This window comes from Penaeus monodon, chromosome 16 (assembly GCF_015228065.2).
Source record: "Penaeus monodon isolate SGIC_2016 chromosome 16, NSTDA_Pmon_1, whole genome shotgun sequence".
In the NCBI taxonomy this organism is placed as follows: Eukaryota; Metazoa; Arthropoda; class Malacostraca; order Decapoda; family Penaeidae; genus Penaeus; species Penaeus monodon.
In genome coordinates, this window is record NC_051401.1 from 40,326,700 (window position 1) to 40,349,199 (window position 22,500).

Sequence of the window (22,500 nt, forward strand, 5' to 3'; positions counted from 1 at the left end):
CCCAGTCACTATCCTTGATCTGAGTAACTGGGGCACCTTCAGCCCAAGAACCTATGTGCCTGAGCCACTTCGGTGCTTCGGTGCCAAAGATACAGTCACCACCAGGCTAGCTGCAAGGCCAAGCTTAAATATGGCGTCTGTAGAAAGGCACACAACACCGAGGTGTGCCTTAAGGCACACAATGAAGGCCAAAGAGACACAAGAGCCAAATGTCCCAAGTGTGCCAAGAGGCATCTCACCTGGATCCTTTCTTGCTCTGTCAGGAAAGAGGCGGCCCTCAGGCGATAAGAGGTTGCTAAAAAGCAACCAGACTTTGTCCCTGCTCCCCCATGTCTGGGGACAGAACAAAAGAGAGAAGGCTTCCCGACCTCCTAAGAGGAAGGAAGTTCCTCCAACAGCCGACACCAGATATATCCAATAAAAAGGAGTTTCTGACCATAACAAAAGTGAAGAACCACAGGAATAACGGTTCAAAGAGAACTGCAAAAGCCTCCTTTTTGACGAGGAAGATATGACTCTCTTGTTGACTGCTGTAGTCACTGCAGTAGCAACAGCTTTGAGAGGTCGAGTGAGGAGGCGGAACGTCTATGCCTTTAATACAAAGAATGCCATCCTCCACGCAATAGTGCGATCAAAGAACATTGACATTGTCATGGTCGTTTCTCAGGATATCATGTCTTCATGCTGCCAAGCACAGCTGGCAAAAGAGACTTCAATGCACACCACCCCATCCTGGCTCCCTGCAGGGCACCGGAGGCCATCACATAGCCAATGTGCTTGAGACTTTCCCTGAGATCGCTCTTCTCAATAGTCAAGAGCCAATGCATGTCAGAGGAGGGGTATAACATGTGGATAATTCTATTTCTGTTACAGGATGTGGATAATTCTATTTCGGTTACCAGTGGACCACGTGGCTGTTTTCCACGTGGATCCAAATGTCACAAATAAGAACCACCCGCTCAGCGAGGGCGGAGGTCACATTTTATATCTGACCTCGTTTGACTGGGAGTTCGTCCATGACCCTCAATCAGAAGCAAACAGACTGGTGCATGAGTTCTCTGCAAGAACAAACAGCAACCGCCTGCCAGCTAAACTGAGGACAAACCAAGAACGCCTACAACCAGGCAAACTTGCTCATATCAGAGAAAGGACAACCTAACTCGATAATTCAGATGTAGTCTTCTCTCTGAGGGAACTAAGAAGAGCCTACAAAAGCAACTCTAGAACAGCCCCGGGTTCTGATGGGATCTCGTAGTCCAACATTTCCCACCTAGGACTGGCAGGTGAGCTTACATTCCTGCAACTCATCAACAAGTCCTGGGAAACTTCTACTCTACCCCAGAGCTGGAAGAGGGCTATCATAGTTCCCATCCCAAAACCAAAGGAGCCAGGGAAGTACCGCCCCATCTCTCTCCTCAGCTGTTTGGGCAAGACGGCCGAAAGAATGGTCATAAACTGACTCCAATGGAAAATGGGACCCCACATGAACACCTCCTTGGGTTCACAAGGGGCATGAGCACAGCACACAGCATAGCCATGCTCTTAAGCATAATCAGCACTGTCACTTCTGTGGTAGTATTTCTAGACCTGGAGAAGGCTTTTGAATTGGCAAGTCCTCTTGCTATTCAGGAGACCCTTATCCAGAAGGGAATCAGAGGAAAGCTCTTGGCTTGGAGAGGTGACTTTTTCAGGAACAGAACAGCGAAACTCAGATTCTAAGGTAACCTATCACAGCACATGCCACTAGAAAATGGAACACTACAAGGTGGGGTCCTCAGTCCAGCCTTTTCCAATTTTCTAATGTCCTACATCCTCAACATACACCTCTCAGTGGGGTGCAAGATCATCTCCTATGCAGACGATCTCGCAATCATCTCCACTGGACCACACTGCCTAAGTAAAGCCCAGCACTGTCTGGGCCTTGTACCTGAGGAGTGTTATAGGACAGAACTAAAGATCTCTGCAGCCAAATCCAAAGCCATGGCTCTGAGACAAAATGTTCAAGGCACAGGTCTGAGAATCCAGGGAATGGACTTAGAATGGGTCCAGGTCTTCCAATACCTTGTGGTAATAATTGACCGGACCCTCTCCTTTAAAAAGGAGGTCCTGTATTTGGTTGACCGAACCAAAGCAAGACTGTCTGCCATGAGAGCAATGACTGGGAGACACATAGGAGCCAGACATAAAGTACTAAGATAATTTTATGTACGTCCCATTGTGGACTATGCTTCTCTCTCCCTGATCGCCGCAAATCCAAGATTAAGAGAAAAATTGGAGGCCCTCAACCTCATTAATGGAGTCAAACCTTCTCCCCCTTGACTCATGTAATCGGAACTCACTTCCTTTCAAAGTGATCCAAGTACCCAGGAACACAAACATGAAACAAAAAATACTCAGACCCACGACAAGATGTTTGCAAACAACTGGCTGTCTCACACAGCCAGGGTGTTGATATGCTATCAGCTCAAAGAACAACTACTTGCCAATGGCATGGACTCCCCCACTGCGACTTTATTGAAGCCCGCCGTGGGCACAAACCTTGATCGAGTTCTCTGTTATGAGCTTGTCAAGGAGAAAGAATCAATACACCATGATTAGTCTAAAGGCAGAAGCTGAGAGGGTCATTAGCCATCACTCTTCCGGGTAGTAGAACCTACTTCACGGATGGATCATTCGACACGTGGTCATACATACAGACTCCAGGGCAGCCATTGGCTGTCGTCTACAGCAAAGCTCACCCAAAGACAACATCTACCTCCTGACCACTGTCCTTACCATAGCACAGAAGATTCTTGCTCAGGGTAGAAGAATAATCATAAACTGGGTCCCTAGCCACATAGGCATCAGAGGGAATGAGCTTGCTGACAGACTAGCTGACATTGGCAGGGGTTTGCTCCCAAATCCCATGATCATAAAACCGAGCCGAAAAATCTTAAAGCAGAAGTGTAATGCCACAGCTCGTGCCTTCCTCCTGCAACTTCACAGAGAGAAAACGAGATCCTCCCCCTCGGTCAGATGGTACTCAGACGCCATGAGCCAGTGGCACTCTCTGAAGCAATCCACAGAGGTACCGAAGTCATTCTTCACAGAAACAGACTAGGTTACCATTGTGCATGGCATCATAGAGACAATTGACTATGCAGACAGGTGTTGCTTGCACTGTGGCGAGGCGAACGCCACGTTGGTACATTACTTACAGAATTGTGAGCACACACAATTTCTGAGACAGGGTCCGCCCACAACAGCCGACGGGCTGGTAAAATGATTATGCTGCATGCTTGCATCATGGCGGCGGAGCGCCTGCTGGCAATCCTGCTACCACGGTAAGCATAGAGTATCAGAGAATAAAATGAGACAGCCATAAATTAGCTGACACAGGCCCGGGCCATATGTATGAAAGCCCGGGCGAAGCCAGATCTTTGCAAATCTCAAACGAACGAACCAGGATCAGCAATCCCGATCCTCCTGCGGAACACGACAACAGCAGGCAGCATCACAAGGACTTGATCTCGTTGATCTCCACGTTATCTTCAGCACTCAGTCATACCTGTGGGCACTCACACCCACACAATCACTCCATAAAGAGATAAAGACCAGTCCAAATAGCAGATGTCAATCTACCTTCTACTATAAGAGAGAGAGAGCTCATTGTGAAGAAAGGTGGAGAGAGAGGGGGGAGACAGAGACATAGACAGATACAGATAGAGAGACTGCATGACAAACAGACACAGGCAGACAGAATGAAAAAGAAATCTGAGTATGAGACAAGTCGAAGAAGGGGAGAGAAAAGGCTGAGTGTAAGAAAGGGTGAATCGGAAGGAGAAGAGGACACCAGGTTCTTGACCCTAACCATGCTGCTTCACGTACCGGACCCGCCCTCTTCACGCGAGGTCTGCGGGAGGACGGCGAGATAGTGTGTGTGTGTGTGTGTGAGATAGAGAGGGGGGGCTATGTCTACCCAAAAGCTTCCAGGAATAGAGAGAGAGAGAGAGAGAGAGAGCGAGAGAGAGAGAGAGAGAGAGAGAGAGAGAGATTTTAACAACTGGCATTATATCTTGCAGTTACACAATTGTTTTAATGAACTAAGCAGTACACTTGGGCGAATATAGACATATTCCACAATGCTCTCCATCTTAACCTAAACTAGATAAATGACTTTCTCTACAACACAATCTGAAAAAAAAAACGCTTAGGTTCATTCCTACTTAGAAACTTAAATTTTCATAAACCTAAATATACAAACCTTTGGGCAACCTTTCCTCTACGCATCATCATAGTCTCACATGAACTCAGGACACAAAGTACTGACTAATATGGTCTGCGCAGTTAAATGCCCTCGCGCGATATCGTCATTGAAACAGACACACGAAACGCGAAGATAATTTCAAAATGCAAAATGTGCACGCTATTCATACGCACATATTTTGATGTCGGTATTTTTTGTGTGTACACGGACATACATAAACAGTAAATATGAAGGCACCAAGCAGTGAAGGTTGGAGGGGGGGAGGTAGCTCCTGAGAAAAGCTCGTGGTTCAAGTAATAGTAAAACAGAACACATACAGACGTACTTTTAAAAAAATTACAAGAAGTCAAATATATTTAAGTTTGTGGACAATTATTTGGTTATGAAATATAGATAGATAAATAGATGGATAGGTAGTCTGATATAGAGAAATAAGTAAAGGGATATAGATGACTGGGTAAATGGATATAGATAGATGAATAAACAGATAGATAGAGAGACAGAAAGACAGATAGATAGACAGATAGACAAATAACGTGCATATGTGTAGACAAACAGATAGACAGATATATAGATAGATAAGTAGATATAGATATAGACAGATATATATAGACAGACATGGGAGTAAATATAGATATGAATATAGATAAATATAAATATAAATATGGAGGACATGCCCACGTAAATATATATAGATATGCAGATACATATAAATATAGATATAGATGGACAGGGATAGACAGACAGAAAGATATAGATATAGATAGACATAGATATGTATGTATAGATACATAGATATATATATTGTGTATATATATGCACACACACATACACACACACACACACACACACACACACACACACACACACACACACACACACACACACACACACACACTCAACACCACACACACACACACACACACACACACACACACACACACACACACACACACACACACACACACACACATGCCATATACATACATACAATATATATATATATATATATATATATATATATATATATATATATATATATATATATACAGTTCATTATTATTTATTAGTATTAGTGTGTATTATTAGTTGTATAGTTTAGTTTATTATTGTATGTATGTAGCGAGGTGTTGTGTGTGTGTGTGTGTGTGTGTGTGTGTGTGTGTGTGTGTGTGTGTGTGTGCACGAGATAGATAGATAGATAGATAGGTAAATAGATAGATAGACGGATAGATACATAGATATATGGCGACGTAAACTGAGAGATAGGCAGACAGATAGATTGATAAATGAACTGATAGATAGATAGATAGATAGATAGATAGACAAATAGAGATAGATAGATAGACAGATAGACAGACAGACACACACACACACACAGAGAGAGAGAGAGAGAGAGAGAGAGAGAGAGAGAGAGAGAGAGAGAGAGAGAGAGAGAGAGAGAGAGAGAGAGTAGATAGCTAGACACACAGATATAGAGATAGGTAGAAAGACAAATTAATATACAGACATATAGCTGAAGATACGAAGAGACATATAGATATACAAGGATGTCCCGAAACGATACTCGCGCCGACCCCACAGAGCGGAAGCTGCTAAATTTGGCGCAGAGCAGATTTCCGCTGGAGAGAAGTTCCTGCATAGCTGACCGGCCTGGACCCAGCTGACCGGTCGGAACTCAGCTGATTGGCCAGAATTCAGGCAACGCCACCCAAAGGGGCGTTGGAGGACATGCCCACGGAACTAACGAATTGCGAACACTACTGATATCAGCGCGGAGACGTGTTCATAGCTGCGTAGATTCTATGCGAGGCCTTGAATGTGAATCTGAACATACATGTTGAGGTAGCTAGATAGGAATATTTATATTTAGTTCATTTCAGTTCTGAAGTCGGTATTTTTTCAGGTCAAGGTCTGCCTATTATTTATCTATTTATTTGTTTATGTTTACTATTATTATTTTATTATTTTATTTTATTATTATTATTATTTTTAGGATTTGATATATAAACAAGTACTGTTACGTAATGTGTACGTAGAACACAGAAACACAGACTTACAGACAGACATACAATAGCACCCAGTATTTTAACCCCAAAGAGTAAATAAGAGCAACAGCAATAATAATTATGGTAATTACATGCATGTCCCGCACAATAATTTTTGGTCTTTTAAAGTACGAATTCAGATGTTTTTCGTATTTCCCAATGCTACGGTATTTTACGTTTGTATATATTTTATATATATACACTTTTCTTTTCTTGTGTTTCCATTAATGTGCATATCCGTTTATCAAAATGTTTACATGTTTAATCATTAATTAATAATTTCTTAGAATAAAGCCATTATATTTAAGTTTTTATTATTCTTTTTCAAAACCAAGAGGAATGGCACTCTTCGACCGTTAAGAAGGCATTCGCTAGGTAACAGAAAGATAACGTTTAGATTTGTTGATAAATATCCTCCCTTATCATGGTGTGAATTTCTCTGTCAAATGATAACCTTTTTCTTGTCTTTTCTTCCATTCTTTACGTCTTTCATTTTTTTTTCTTAGGAAATAAACATGCATTTGTACATTTTTTGCTTATTTCTAATTCCTATTTTTCGTTCAGAATAAGATCATAGATCTATTATTATTGGTAGTTTTCGATATCAAACACACACACACACACACACACACACACACACACACACACACACACACACACACACACACACACACAGAGCGAGAGAGAGAGAGAGAGAGGGGGGGGGGAGTGAGTGAGTGAGAGAGAGAGAGAGAGAGAGAGAGAGAGAGAGAGGAGGGGGGGGGAGTGAGTGAAATAGAGAGAGAGAGAGGAGAAGAGAGAGAGAGGAGAAGAGAGAGGAGAGAGAGAGAGAAGGAGGAGAGAGGAGAGAGAGAGAGAGAGAGAGAGAGAGAGAGAGAGAGAGGGAGAGAGAGAGAGAGAGAGGATAAGAGAGCAGCTAAACAGACAAAGGGAATTTCTCAGAGCTGAACCGAAGTGAGCAGTGAATGCTATCAAAACAAAACAGTTGTGATTGACACATATGCGCCGTACATGTGACTCTATTGCGTTTTGCAGGATGCATTGCACCATCATGACAACGTGAATGATAACGGATATCACATGACTCGTTACATACGCGCCACTGTTATTATTAGTGACCGATAAGATACTGATCTTTGAAATGGGGCCCCAAATAGTAAATACAAGAACGCCTGTCAAGTTTCAGTTAACGTTGTGATTTTTTTTTTTCAATTATATATATATTTTTTCCTTCTGAGTAATACATATGTTTGTTGTTGTTAATGTTTTCGTGTGTCTACTGTTATAATATTCAACATTATCAGTGTCATTATGCATATCCTTATCAATTATCGTTCATTATTATATTTACCATTGTCACATAATCATTACTGCTAACATTATTGTTAACTGCATCATTATTTATTCAGTTCAAGTTTTGTCATTGCCATTTCTTAATTACTGTCCTCAGTATATTATTTTTTATCAACACTACCGTGATTAATTTCATGATTAACTTAATTATTATCATCGTTGCTATATTTTATTACAATTACTTTTATTATATGATAAACTCACCATTTTTGTTTGAATCATATAGGTCCTATATCAGTGCCTTTATTTACTACCAATTAACATTATATCTGTTATCATTATCATGTCCAGAAGCTATATTTTCTTCATTTATCATCATCATCATTATCACCAGCGCCCTGTAGGGAATAAAACTGGAAATGAAGCAAGGAATGTTTATAATTTGAATATGCTTCGTTTAACTGATAAGCGTCCCGCCGATATCATCACATCATCACCTGATAGAGATGAGGCGTAAGCAGACGATTTCCGATTCCAATACACTATCACGTGGTTTACTAGGCCGAACGCCATGTAAACATTAGAGGTTCCAATTACCATTATTCTCAAATTATGCCGTATCAGCGATTCTGTTATTTAGGCTCAAGATAAGAAATCGTAGTCTTTATGTTAGATAAATTTGGTAACGTATATCTGAGTATATAGTTACCAGATTAATCGAGGCATATTAATAAATTATATATAAAAGGCACATGCTAACCGAGCCACAAGAGACGCACTCAGCTGTTTCTTCACGCGAGTCAGTGTCCACAGTGAACGGGATGAGAGAAGGTGCGATTCTCTTTTTCTTCTCCCTTTTGCTGTCTTCTCTCCTTTGTTCGGAGGCGAAGAACAGCAGAGAGAAATCGATCCCACCCGTTGTACTAAGTAAGTATGAGTAACAGGTAGAGTGAATGGGGAGAATGAATGAATATGAATTTTCTCTCTGGAATATTGCAAAGTGAAGGACAGAAGGAATGAATGACGTCGAATTGTAAACAACTGTTGCGTAAACATAATTCTCAATCTTGTCCATTCTGAAATAGAGCAAGTTTGTAGAATTACTGTAAAAAGTTGGCATAGCGTGTCATATGAATGCTAGTATTAATAGATAGATAGCAATGAGGGGCATTTTGTCCTTTGTTCCACTCTGCACTCAAGGAAAACATTACGTATGACTCATCGTGGCACATAACGCAGTCCAAGTAATTTCTGAAATAAAACTAAGTCAAGACAATAACCTCCCTTAAGCAAGGTATTAAATGAGTAATTGAGTAGTACTTGTTTAGTCAGATGTGGACAAGGTCATTTTGGTGTTCCTGTTTCTAAGGTTCCTTGACGGGTTTTTGTTGTGACAAGTCATGTTTTGTTGTTGATTGTTGCTTGTGTACTTAGTGCTAACGCTCTTGTCTCTTTTATTATTGATGTACTTTGAAGACAGATAGATGTACTTTGATTAGTTAATTAGCAAAACCCCCAAAAATACTTATGAAATTTGCTAAAATTTACCATTTGTACCAGACTTAGTGAAAGTATTTGGCTGTAATATAAAAAAAAAAAATGCACAGTTGTAGTATAGATTTTGATAAAAGAAACTATTTTTCCTTACAGTCCCTGGAGATGGCGGATCACAGATAGAAGCAAAGTTGGACAAGCCATCAGTAATCCACTACATTTGCTCAAAGAAGACTGACGGATGGTTCGACCTATGGCTGAATATGGAGCTTCTTGTTCCATATGTTATAGACTGTTGGGTAAGGTTTTTGGTCCTTGGATCATGGCCAATATATTTATCTGTTTAAGAATATATATGGTAAATGCTTAGATCACACTTACAATACCATCACTGGCCCACTTCTATCTGTTTGTCAGCAAAGTCTAACAAACTTCCATTACATGTATTCTGGAAGTTGTTGTTCTCTCTGGTAATATATCATCAAATAAGGAACCAGTCCAAGGTTTTTCCCCGATTGTGTGGTAATGGCCTTTGTTGGTCTTTATCAGAGTGCAGAGGCATTGGGAGTGACTTATCATAGTACCAGTGTATGGTTTGATTTCATTTTGTAGGTTTTCCATCACAGACCACTGCAAGTGTCTCATGGATTTGGATAGAATGCAGCCAATATGATTACGAGAAAATCTAAAAACACATTTTGAAGGCTGCTTTAAACATATATTAAGTAACATATATAATATATGATATATATATTAAGTTTAAATATATATTAAGTAACATATATAATATATGATATATATATTAAGTTTAAACATATATTAAGTAACATATATAATATATGATATATATATATTAAGTTTAAACATATATTAAGTAACATATATAATATATGATATATATGTTAAGTTACCCTTCCCTTTTATTTTTTTCAATTTGTCTTAGACTGCAGAATATGCTTTTTAGATTACAAATCACAGAGGGAATAATAATAATAATAATAATAATAATAATAATAATAATAATAATAATAATAATAATAATAATAATAATAATAAAAAAAAAGATAAAAAACAACAAAATTGTGCTGCTCTAGATACAAAAAAGGAATATTAATGGGATTAGGTATTTGATTAACAGAAAATTTAATAAGTTCACAGATTAAAAGGTCTGATGTTGAATGTACTGTAGATGAGATGATGACGTTAATATATGGTTTTATATCCGGTTGTTGCACATGCCAAAGAAAAAGCTTGACATAACTGTTCTTGCAGTCACCTGTTGCCAAGTAACTGTTTCTGGAGTCATATGTTACGCAGTATAAACTTGCTGGGAGCTAATAACAAGTGATTTATTAATTAATTCATTATATAGTAAAGAAATTTGTAAAAAGTACTTCACTTTGGGATTAGAACTAGTGCTTTCATCTTCCACTATATTCTTTGTGAAGTTTATAGTCTTTGTAAATGTTCTTTTTTCTTCTTGCTTGCTTGCTTGCTTGCTTTTTTTTTTGTAGTCAAAGGGTGACAGTAGACTCTCTTCTTTTTCTGTAATTGTTTTGTCTGCACTGAGCAACAGACTGCAGCCAGCTCTATTTTTTAAGATTGTGTGACACAGTTCTTGGTAATATTGTGACTTGCAAAATGCCATCAACTTTATATTAAATGAATAGATATGGCAATCCTTATTGTTAACCTATGACAAAAGTGACAAATCTTGATATATGATATTGACATTGGGAGGTCATATGTTGCACCTGTTCTCAGTACAGTTATGAGATGTCTGTCACAGTCTAATTCAATGAAATTGCATAATTTAGATATAAATAATGTATGGTATAAACAGTAAGCTTTAATTTTGATCATGTAATTTTTTCTTTACTATGTTAATTTCTTGTCATCATTGTAGGTCATATTGATGGAAGTAACTCTATGCATGTATGTGTATATTTGGATGTGCAGTATGATGATAAGAAATAAAAAAAAAATAGAAAAAGAAATGATAAAATATTTGTGTAGATTGGGAATTATTGTACTATCTGCCATATATATTTGTGTATTGGTTTATACAGCTCCTGTGCAAATTGAGTGTAAGTGATTATAGGTAAATCTTGGCATCTGTCATAGATATTTGAATACTGGTTATATATAGTTTCTGTGCAGATTATGATAAGTGATTATAGGTAAAGATCTTGGCAAAGGAAATTCTCCATCTTGAATTTTCCTTTTAACATAACATGATTTTTTTTATATGTGAATAAGTTTCACCCTATTAAAAAAAGAGTCATCAGTTTGAAATAAGGAGGCCCTTCTTCATAGTCTCATTTTTATAATTATTATTTTCTGTCTTTTAATTAAAGTCTTTTGTAATTACAGGTGGACAATATGAAGCTGGTATATGACAATGCAACACGTACAACTACTAATGCACCAGGAGTTACAACCAGAATACCTGGATTTGGCAACTCGACTACAGTTGAATGGTTAGACCCCAGTCACCGATCTCCTACCGGGTACTTCAAAGACATTGTGAATGCTCTTGTCCCACTAGGATATGAAAGAGGGGTGTCTGTGCGAGGTGCCCCCTTCGACTTCCGCAGGGCCCCAAGTGAGTACTGCGTGAAGAATGATTTCTGTTGGGCCAAGACTGTGCCATACTTAGATCCCACTTGAGTACCCATTTTTAACTTGCATAGTTCAGGCTTTAATCACAGCTAATTTGTATAGAATAATAATATTCCATCTCCGCAGAGGAGTGAATAAAGAGACATCTTTCTACAGATGAGCATGGTGAATACTTCCGTGACCTCCGCAGGCTAATCGAGGAAACTTACCAGAGCTTAGGGAGGAAGGTGATTCTCATCCTGCACAGCATGGGTGCTCCAATGATGCACTACTTCCTGAACCAACAGGAACAGCATTGGAAAGACAAGCACATAGAAACTGTAGTGTCCCTGGCTGGTGCATGGGGAGGCTCCATCAAAGCTGTCAAAGTTTATACAGCTGGTAAGGATAGTTTTTTGTGCTTTTTGCTAGATTTTTGCTTTGCTCTCCCATAGTCTTTTATCATTAGTATTATTATTGTTATTTTCATTTGTCATTACTTTCTTTTTCCAAAGATTTTGTTATATAGAAAATTCTGTATCAACCAAAAATGAGTAATATAAGATTACTAAAAGAAAGAAAAAACTAGCTGCTTTTATTTTACAAAGAGCTTTTACATAACGAGAGTGTAGTCCGATCTTCAAAGCATTGTGTTACACATGTTTTCTCAATTTTTCCAGGGGATAATCTGGGTATCTATGTCATTAGCTCATTGAAAGTAAGAGCCGAGCAGAGATCGGCTCCCAGCCTTGCCTTCCTCCTGCCCTCCTCCGATCTCTGGGGCCCTGATGACGTCCTGGTTGAGACGCCCACGAAAAACTACTCGACTGCAAACTTCCAAGATCTCTTTACGTGCGTATTGTTCATTAGTTTTCATAGATGTACCATTGATGGGATTGTCTACTTTTGTGTGTGTGTGTGTGTGTGTGTGTGTGTGTGTGTATGTGTGTGTATGTGTTTGTGAAAATAAGAAAAAGTGAGTTCAAGATTTGGGTATCTTCCTATCATAGACCATTTTTTTTTTTTTTTTTTTTTTTCCATTTTTTGGCTTATGAAAATAAGACTACTCACATTTTATTCAGAAAGTCATTGGGCAGACATTTCCTAATTCACACATATACGCACACCACACACACGCACATGCACATGCACATGCACATGCACACACACATATGCACATGCACACACAATGCACATACATGCACACACACACACACACGCAACACACACACACACACACACACACACACACACACACACACACACACACACACACACACATATACACACATACATACACGCACACACACATGTACATACATACGCTCGCACACACACACTTTTTTTGAGAGAGAGACAGAGAGGGAGGGAAGGAGGGAGGGAGGGAGAGAGAGAGACTTAATAGTAGCTACCTATGAAAAGATATATTTTCTTCTTCAGAAGAAACAAGTAAACCTGTTTTTATTGCTTATTTTTCTTCAACCTTTCTGTAGATGTAGATTTCCTTTCTTATCCTTTGCATTTTTATGTCCTTTAAAATTGTGAAATGAATGCTCATAGGTAATTTTGCCTCTCTCTCTCTCTCTCTCTCTCTCTCTCTCTCTCTCTCTCTCTCTCTCTCTCTCTCTCTCCTTATCTCTCTCTCCCTCTCCCTCTCCTCCTCCCTCCTTCCTCTCTCCCCCCTCTCTCTCTCTCCCTATCTCTCCTCCTCCCTCGTCCCTCTCCACTCTCCCCTCTCCTCTCACTCTCCTCCCCTTCATCTCTCTCTCCCCCTCCTCTCTCTCTCCTCTCTCTCTCTCTCTCTCCCCCCTCCCTCTCTCTCTCTCCCTCTCTCCCCCTCTCCCCCTCTCCCTCTCCCTCTCTCTCTCTCTCTCTCTCTCTCTTCTCCTCTCTTCTCCTCTCTTCTCTTCCCCTCCTCTTCCCCCTCCCCCTCATGCTCCCTCCTACTTCTACTCCCTTCCCCCCTCCTCTTCCTCCTCCTTCTCCTCACTCCTCCTCTCCTCCTCCTCCTCCTCCTCCTCTCCTCCTCCTCCTCCTCCTCCTCCTCCTCCTCTTCCTCTTCCTCTTCCTCTTTGTGCCCCCCTCCTTTATCTCCCTCCCTCATTCCCTGCCTTATCTTGGATATGTTTCTCCAGCACCCTGAACTTGCCTGATGCCTACGAGATGTACCTGGACACCAAGGACTTATTGAAAAACCCACCAGCGCCTGGTGTTGAGGTTCACTGCCTGCACGGGGAGGGAGTTGAAACGGTCGAAAAGTAAGAACTTTGCAGTACGCTTTTTATTTCTGGTCTTCATTTCTTAAATGTATCTACATATGAGGAAGGTGTTTATTGATGAGCAAAGAAATGTAAAGGTTAGAACAGCTGAAAAGTACAAATTGCTTAGATGTAGCTATAGAATATCTTTTTATCATTTATTATAGCTTTTTTATGGTTTGTCTGTTGTGATAATAAAGGAGTGTTTATGGATTAGCAAAAATATTGAAAGAAATGAAAACATTTACATTCAGAAATTTTGGGGGGTTTCTCAAAAGATATAATTTATTTTTCCCAGATTAGTCTATGCTGCTGGTAAATTTCCAGACACCCCAAAAGTTGTGTATGGTGGAGGAGATGGAACAGTCAACCTAAGAAGTGCAAGGCGTTGTTTAGAAGTAAGTTCTGTCATTTGATGCATTTTCACCATATCATCACTCAGCTTCCCATATATAGGATAGAATAGAATAAGTGCATTGATGGAATACGTCTCTTTGAAGTGTATATTGTAAAGGCACACCTATTTTGATTACATGAATGCATGAGAAGTGTGTGAAGTTGTTATTTGTGTGTTACCTTGTGTTTGGAAATTGTAAATTTCTGTGAAAACTAGGATTAACTTTTCTCATCTACACTATTTTCAGTCTGATATTTTGAACTTCATTCCTCTATGTATCATGGTCATATTATGAGAAATGTTAAAATGTTATTATAAATGACCAAAATTTTTCATGATTACATCTCCGTTTCTTAGCCGATATCTAATCAAATTATCCAAACCATGTGTGGCAAGTATAAATCAGTTGAGCCTGCTGTAAGTTGTGTGCTCTTAATGGTGGTTCAGTTGTTTGTCTTATTGCAGTCATTAGGGAGATACAACCCCTCAACAATTGGTCTTAATGTCTCTGTTTAGTCTCATTTTCTAAAAGATTTTGAATGCCACAGCCAAGAGCATAGAGAGCATGATAAGTATATTTAATTTGCTTCTGATTTTTTGCTCAAGCAGCTAACTGTACAAAGCTCAGCACATGGCTCAATGTGGCATGGGAAAATGCCATTGTGAAGGGGTTACATATAATATAAATTGAATATAGATTTATAGATAAAGATATAGATGTATAAGAGTTTTCTAAGAGAGCTGTAAGTAATATAAATATAAACCTTTAATAAAATGAAGGATTTTAGACATGTATGTATGATAAGACCATGATTCAATGCACCAGTGCTCAGTACTAGTGGGATTTTTAATCTTTTGCAGTGGGTTGGCAAACAGAAGCAGAAGGTTTACCACAAGCCCTACCAAGGTATTGACCACATGCAGATCCTGCGTGACCCTGACGTCATAAGTTATGTGGTGGAGTTAGTTCAGAACATAACAAAGAAAAACATGAGACTGTCACAGAGAAAGGCAGAGAATCTGTTTCGACTAGAGAAGAATAGGAAGGACAAGGAAAAACAACGCATTTTCAAAACAAAAGCTAATGATATTGTCATGCCAAGGAAATGGTTTGATGCCATATATGCCAACAAAGAGGAATATATGGAACAGCAAAGTAATTCCAGGGTAAATAACCAACATCCTAACAGCATACAAGCATTACTAAATGAGGATTACACAGAGACGGAATCGTGACGGAGGCCTACAGTGTACTAATGTAATTATTCTGTCCCCTGACGAATCTTTCCACACATGTAAGAAAGATAGCAAAATCTTAGTCACTAGATTAAGCTTTATTCCAGTGGTTTATAATAATGAGTTTATTCATTACAATCTACTTTGGCACAAATGACTTAGCATGATTATTATATCCCAGTTGCCTTTTCCTAATGAGGTCTTTCTTTTTTATGAATCTAGTGAGTTATCAGAGACCAGATTTTAGTTTCAAATGCACAAATAACAAAAAGAAGTGTTCATATACTTAAGGAATGAAAATATGATTAGTTTATAAGATATCAGTTTTTATAGTGGAAATTTTATTCTGGTAGATATCTGCTTCATTAAGGAGAAGGTATGCTGCTTGTGTATTACACTGTATGTAGTCTTGCTCAAAAATGTGTTAGCATAGAGATTGTATGAGTTAAGTTATGTATGAAAACTAGAGTGGTAATATTCATGTGGCTTCTTTGTAAGCTTGAATTTTATGATATGGTGCCCTACCTCTATCTGTGAATATGTAATGCACAGAAGGAATATTTTAATTTTATATGACTTATTTTTGTGTGAAATTTATTTATCAGTTTCTCATTAGCAGTTATTTTAATTTTCCAATTTCTTATTAGAAGTATGAAGTTCATTCAGAAATGAAACGTGTATTGAGGCTTCAATACGGAATGTGTACAAGTACCTGATATAGCTGAGAATATGATTATGATGATAACATACCTAAAATTTACATCTCAAGATTGATATTAGGATAAAGAAAACATCTAATATTGCATTTGATAAACAGCACTGTCACTGCATATACTAAGGAATGTGGAACATCTCAGTTATCAGGCAAATCAGATATAAGGTTTGTGTTTGGAATTGTGATATTAACTATAATGAAGAAGAAATCTCCATTTTCATTGGAAGAAATATTCATGAATTAGAAGTGCAGTTTCCATGAGGAGAGTGGAAATAGGTTTTAGGTAATGACAAAGGAAAATGAAAACAAATATTGTTAACATCTTTGAAGATATATCAGTGACCCTCTTTCCTGTAGTGCATCATATCATGTTGCATTGTCATGAGAGTATGTACTGTATAAGATTGTAACTGTTAACAAGAATAAAGAAACTTAATTTTTTCCATTTACCTGACAGGTTTACTGAGAAAAAGTCAGTAGATCCCAGGGTATGTCGGTGTCGTAAAGGTAATTTCATGCATGAGAAGTAAAGGGAACAAGTCAGGCCTTACTCTTTGTAAATGGAAAAGTCTAAACAGAAGAACAAATGTGAAACTATAATGTTGTTTCATTCCTTGATAGATGTTGCATGTTACTCTTGTATAATCACAATTTAATCAGTTATATTGCAATCACTCTTGTAGCAGTAAGACGTGTAAGATTCATAAGTTCCTCTTTCGGAAATCATCGAAACTTGATGAAAGAATCACTTTCTTCAAGCTGTTGTCTGATGAGTGTTTACTCATAATTGACTTTAATTGATATACTTTATGATATCAGAACTGACTGCTAAAACAGCATTCAGGTATATTTGAACTATGTGTATGAATTAGTTGTATGTTTAATATTCTTTGTGTATTTATGAAATGACAAGTTACTATTGTAGATAGAATATAAAGGAGAAGTTATTGCAATGAAAGCATTGCATAAGATTAATGTTTATTATTTGATTATATAAGAATTTAATTGAAAGCTAAAACCTTTTATGCTAAGAACTACCTTATTAATATTACTTTCAAACTGAAAATGGCATTAAAGAAATTATGCACAATAAAATTCATGATACAATCTATTGAATTTCCATAAAGAAATCTCAGTTCCTTTATACAGTAGTATTTTAAGTGTATCGTATCCTAAAGTTGTAAAATATTAGTGAGTAGTGAAAAATTATTTTTAATTTTTTCTGTTGTAGTTTGTAAAAGCAGTAATAGCTTTTTCTGGAGAGATCTATATATAATAAATATGTATATGTATTAAGCAATTTCAAAACATTATTTTCACTGGCTGGAAAGCTAAAAATGTTTATTCCCTTTTTTGTTTTTATCCCAAATGGTCTTGGTGGGCAGTTTAGTTCCGAGAAATGAATGAAGCACACAAAGTTTGTAAAGTTTTTGTTTTTAGTTAAAGATTGTGATAGAACTTTGGTAATGATTTGCTTACTATTTTATAAGTGTCCTTTTGAAGATGTAGACATAACATATATATTTATTACAGTTTTATATAAGCTTGAGCCATGTTTAGTAGAAGGCAGTTAACCCTTTTAGTATTATCAATTGCCATTAACCCATTGCTTTGGGGAAATCACGCTGTCTACTGTTTTTTTTTCTTCTTTCTTTCTTTCTTTCTTTCTTTCTTTCTTTCTTTCTTTCTTCTTTCTTTCTTTCTTTCTTTCTTTCTTTCTTTCTTTCTTTCTTTTTTCTTTCTTTCTTTCTTTTCTTTCTCCACGTAGATACCTCCACAAATGCTCAGCCACTGAGGTGCTAGTTAGAACACCTCTCATGATTTTTCCTTTCCTTGAATTTTCAGGAAACTTGCATTTTACTAAAGCTGTTAATGTCAATGCTGTTATTGTTATTATTACTGATATGATATTTTTATGATATTAATGATACTATTAACAATCCTAAATTTAAAATCCATCTTACCGAAGAGCAGGGAAGAGGGTAAAAAGGTGAGATCGTTAGTACATGTAATTGACTCCTTGGTGATTAAGCGCATGTGGAGCCATCTATGTGTAAAGATAATTATCTAACCAAAAAAAGGCAGTGGACATGGTATGTAATTTTGCTATCCTTGTATCAGTGGGTTAAGCTATATATAATGTGCAGGCTATTTATATGTTTATCATTTGGTTCCTGAAGGGCAAGCGTATTTATAGTTTGATGAAGCCGATGTTTGATATAAAGATGAATATGTTTCATTGGTAACAGGAAAAGGGAAATATATGGAAAGATATAGTTGTTGGTTATCATTTTATTTTACTGGTACTTGAGAATACTTAGGTTAGGAAATCAAATGCTTTTGGACCTAAATTAACTTTAACCCAGTTAGAAGTTTCTCTCTCTCTCTCTCTCTCTTCTTCTTTTTCTTCTTCTATTTTTTTGAGAAAATATAGAAACAAGAGAAAGTGAAACTGGCTATTTGTCATACAAATAAATTTCACTTATTTTTACTCAGTGTATGCAGTTATAATAAATAACTTCGGGTTCCTATATTTGAAAGTATTTATATTGGAAAATGGCTCTGTTAATAAGTCTTTCTACAAATAGCTTTATTTGTGTGTGTGGATAGATGAGAGACTGTCCTAAAGAAGAATTTATTTTTAGTTGTTTTAAAGTTGGATTATTTGAAACAATTGTCTAAAAATATAATATGGAATTTATTGCCCAAGTAGGAATTGTGGTGAACTTAATTTCTCTTCAAGAAAAATATCTGTTATAGTCATTTCCCTATAAAAGAATGTATGCAATATTATTTCATATATATTTTCATAACTCTCTTCTTTTTCATCTATAAAAATAATTGAATTACTGTATTTTATATTATTTTTCTCTTTGTCTAGAAAAAAAATTCTGCCATTCTGAATTACCTTTTTTCCCATATATAGGTTATAAATATCATTAAGATTATTTAATGAATATCAGGGACACAAAGTTAACAGGGAAAAGTTCAAGATGCTTGAATTTAATGCTCATTTTCTTCTATATATTAAAAGTGTATTTCGGAATCAGAAAAAAATGATTTATTACTCAGTCAGGGACTCTATTCCCTTATAATCAATGTTATTGATGTTATTCTTTATTAAATTCAGTTTACTACATGCAATTTGAATATTTTTCTTTGTATATGTAACATGTCAGTAACATGTTAGGGAAGTGTTTTTTTTCTAGACTAAACGGCTCCCTTCATAGTTTGTGAACACATAAAAATTGAAAGGTATAGGCAGCCTGCAGTAAAAGATGTACAATTTTGAATGGACAGCAACTTAAAGCACAAACTTTTAGATGATCAGTCATTGACATAAAGTTAAAATGTAAGTGAAATATAGGAAGTGTCCTGCATCTGATTTCTCTTTTCCATTATTTTTGAAGTGGTATGATACACACACACACACACACACACACACACACACACTCACACACACACACACACACACACACACACACACACACACACACACACACACACCACACCACACACACACACACACACACACACACACACCACAAGTTGATGGATATAGATGTGCTAGTACATATATATTATATTATATTATATTATATAGTATATAATTATATATATTATAATATATATATATATATATATATTAATGAATTATATTGAAGATACAGAAATTTTATTTGAGCACATATTTGTAATGATTAGTGTGTATTAAAAATCAATTTATTGGAACCCATTGTATTATCATTTCCTTTATAAAGTGTTTTGTATTTAAATCTTAGGATTTGTCAAGGAAAAATAATGACGCTGTTAATGAAGCGTTTAGCCCATACATATGTTTTTTTTTTTTTTTTTTTTTTTTTTTTTCTCTCTCTCTCTCTCTCTCTCTCTCTCTCTCTCTCTCTCTCTCTCTCCCATAAACTTGAAATTTCACGAAAAGTATACATTGTAGAAGATAAGAACCATTTTTTTTTTATTCAGTGTTGTGTGGTTCTTCTTGACTGGCACTTCATTTGGCAATTAATTTGAATTTTAATTAAAAGTTCCAAGCTGTATCAATTCACAGGGGAACAATATATCAGTAGAGAGAGAAAGATAGCAAGAACAAGCTTAAAAGACAGTCCTAATAAGCAGACAAGTAAGTATTTGGAAATTCTCAGACTAACATTTGTTAGTGGAGGACCAGGTTGTTGGTGACTGTCATTTCTTTGTAAATGCGTTTATTCCGTATACATATTGATCATTTAACTGTGGCAACTTATTGAAAAAAAATATCACACCTAAGAATTTCCAAAGGATATGCCCAGCGTATGTTTTGAATTATAACCCCATACAAGATTAATAATGATTGAAATATATAATTCTCTTTATTATAGATTCTTACTCGAAGATCTCAACATTTATTTCCACTGGTGGGGAAAGGGAGTATTATATTCTCTCTCATCTCCCCTATCCCTTGTCTCTCTTTTTCTTTCTCTCCCTCCCTCCCTTCCTTTCTTACTCTCATGCTGTAGAAGTACAATTGATTTTTTTGCTATGAAATATATTAACTATGAGGTAATAGCATTTTAAAGATATCTGTGTTATAATGCTAGACTTGTTATTTCACTTTCTGTTTGGTTAAACACAGTTAATACAGTTTTCACAGACTTTGGAGGAAAAGGAAAAGAGTACATTAAATAGCATGATATATTTATTCACTTATTAAATCGAATTGTACATTTTCAGAGTGAATACTGTATGATGATGAAATGTACAAGTTGTCTTATTGGAGTAATAGTACAATTAAATGTATATTTAGAATACAGTGAGAATCATAACTTTCATTATATATATCAAGTATTAATATCACAGTATGCTTTCTACATATTTTTACACATAAGCAGTGTACAGTAATAGGCTAAGTAGGTACACAGAATGAGACTAGTATTGAAATACATGAACTGAAGTCAATCTATCATCATATGAGTAACATTGTGCTCCAATAGATTAAACTTATCACATGAGGAAATTAATCTACTTCCTCTACAGTTGGACCGGTGCCTGAGGAGCCTGTTCCCGGTCCATGAATTTTGCCAGCAAGGGGTCGCCACACTTGTTCCAGTTCCTTCACCTTGAACTCGTACTCGTCCTTTTCTGCCAGCTGATTATTATCTAACCATTTCAGCGTTTCTTCTGCTTTCTCTTCCACGCTGCGTTTTTCATCGGCTGACACTTTGTCAGCTATTGCAGCGTCAGAGATAGAAGATTTGATGCTATAGCAAAGTGCTTCAAGACGGTTTTTGGCCTCGATGCGTTCTCGCTGTTTGGCGTCTTCGTCTCGATAGGTTTCAGCCTCACTGACCATCCTCTCGATTTCCTCTTTGCTGAGACGCCCCTTGTCGTTGCTGATGGTGATCCTGTTCTCTTTCCCAGTGGACTTGTCCACCGCGCTCACGTTCAGGATGCCGTTGGCGTCGATGTCGAAGGTGACTTCGATCTGTGGAACTCCACGTGGAGCTGGGGCGATGCCACTCAACTCGAACTTACCAAGCAAGTTGTTATCTTTGGTCATGGTTCGCTCGCCCTCGTACACTTGAATCGAGACTCCGGGCTGATTATCCGAATATGTAGTGAAGATCTGGGAATGTTTGGTGGGAATTGTGGTGTTGCGTTTGATGAGGGCCGTCATCACACCCCCAGCTGTTTCAATCCCCAGTGAAAGGGGAGCCACATCAAGAAGTAACATGTCTTTCACTGCTTCAGACTGGTCTCCTCGCAATATGGCTGCCTGAACTGCAGCTCCGTAAGCTACAGCTTCGTCTGGGTTGATGGATTTATTCAGTTCCTTGCCGTTGAAGAAACCTTGAAGCAGTTTTTGCACCTTCGGGATACGTGTTGAGCCTCCAACCAAGACGATGTCGTGGATACTACTCTTGTCTAGCTTGGCGTCTCGGAGAGCTTTCTCCACTGGTTCTAGAGTTCCTCGGAAAAGGTCGGAACAAAGCTCTTCGAATCTTGCACGAGTGATGGATGTATAATAGTCAATTCCTTCGAACAGAGAGTCGATTTCCAGACTGGCTTGTGTGGAAGAAGAGAGTGTTCGCTTGGCTCGTTCACAAGCAGTTCGGAGACGTCGAAGTGCGCGTTTGTTGCTCGTCAGATCCTTCTTGTATTTCCTCTGAAACTCTTGAACGAAATGGGTAACCATTCTGTTATCGAAGTCTTCGCCG

The 22,500-nt window shown here is 37.5% G+C and overlaps 2 protein-coding genes across 2 annotated transcripts in view; one reads left to right on the forward strand and one right to left on the reverse strand.

Annotated features, from left to right (window-relative positions):
- The first annotated feature begins 8,324 nt into the window (after window positions 1-8,324).
- LOC119582801 (phospholipase A2 group XV-like) lies at window positions 8,325-17,596 on the forward strand. Its single transcript, XM_037931245.1, has 8 exons — window positions 8,325-8,514; window positions 9,238-9,380; window positions 11,455-11,686; window positions 11,860-12,084; window positions 12,363-12,534; window positions 13,818-13,940; window positions 14,239-14,338; window positions 15,199-17,596. Exons 1-8 carry the CDS (start codon window positions 8,340-8,342, stop codon window positions 15,571-15,573), a joined length of 1,545 nt encoding a protein of 514 aa, XP_037787173.1. The 5' UTR covers window positions 8,325-8,339; the 3' UTR covers window positions 15,574-17,596.
- A 3,367-nt stretch (window positions 17,597-20,963) lies between these two features.
- LOC119582802 (heat shock 70 kDa protein cognate 4-like) overlaps window positions 20,964-22,500 on the reverse strand; it is a 3,159-nt gene continuing 1,622 nt past the window's right edge. Inside the window, exon 3 of the mRNA XM_037931247.1 lies at window positions 20,964-22,500. This exon is cut by the window's right edge and continues 518 nt beyond it. Within this exon, the coding sequence (XP_037787175.1) occupies window positions 21,300-22,500 (1,201 nt within the window). The 3' untranslated portion in view covers window positions 20,964-21,299.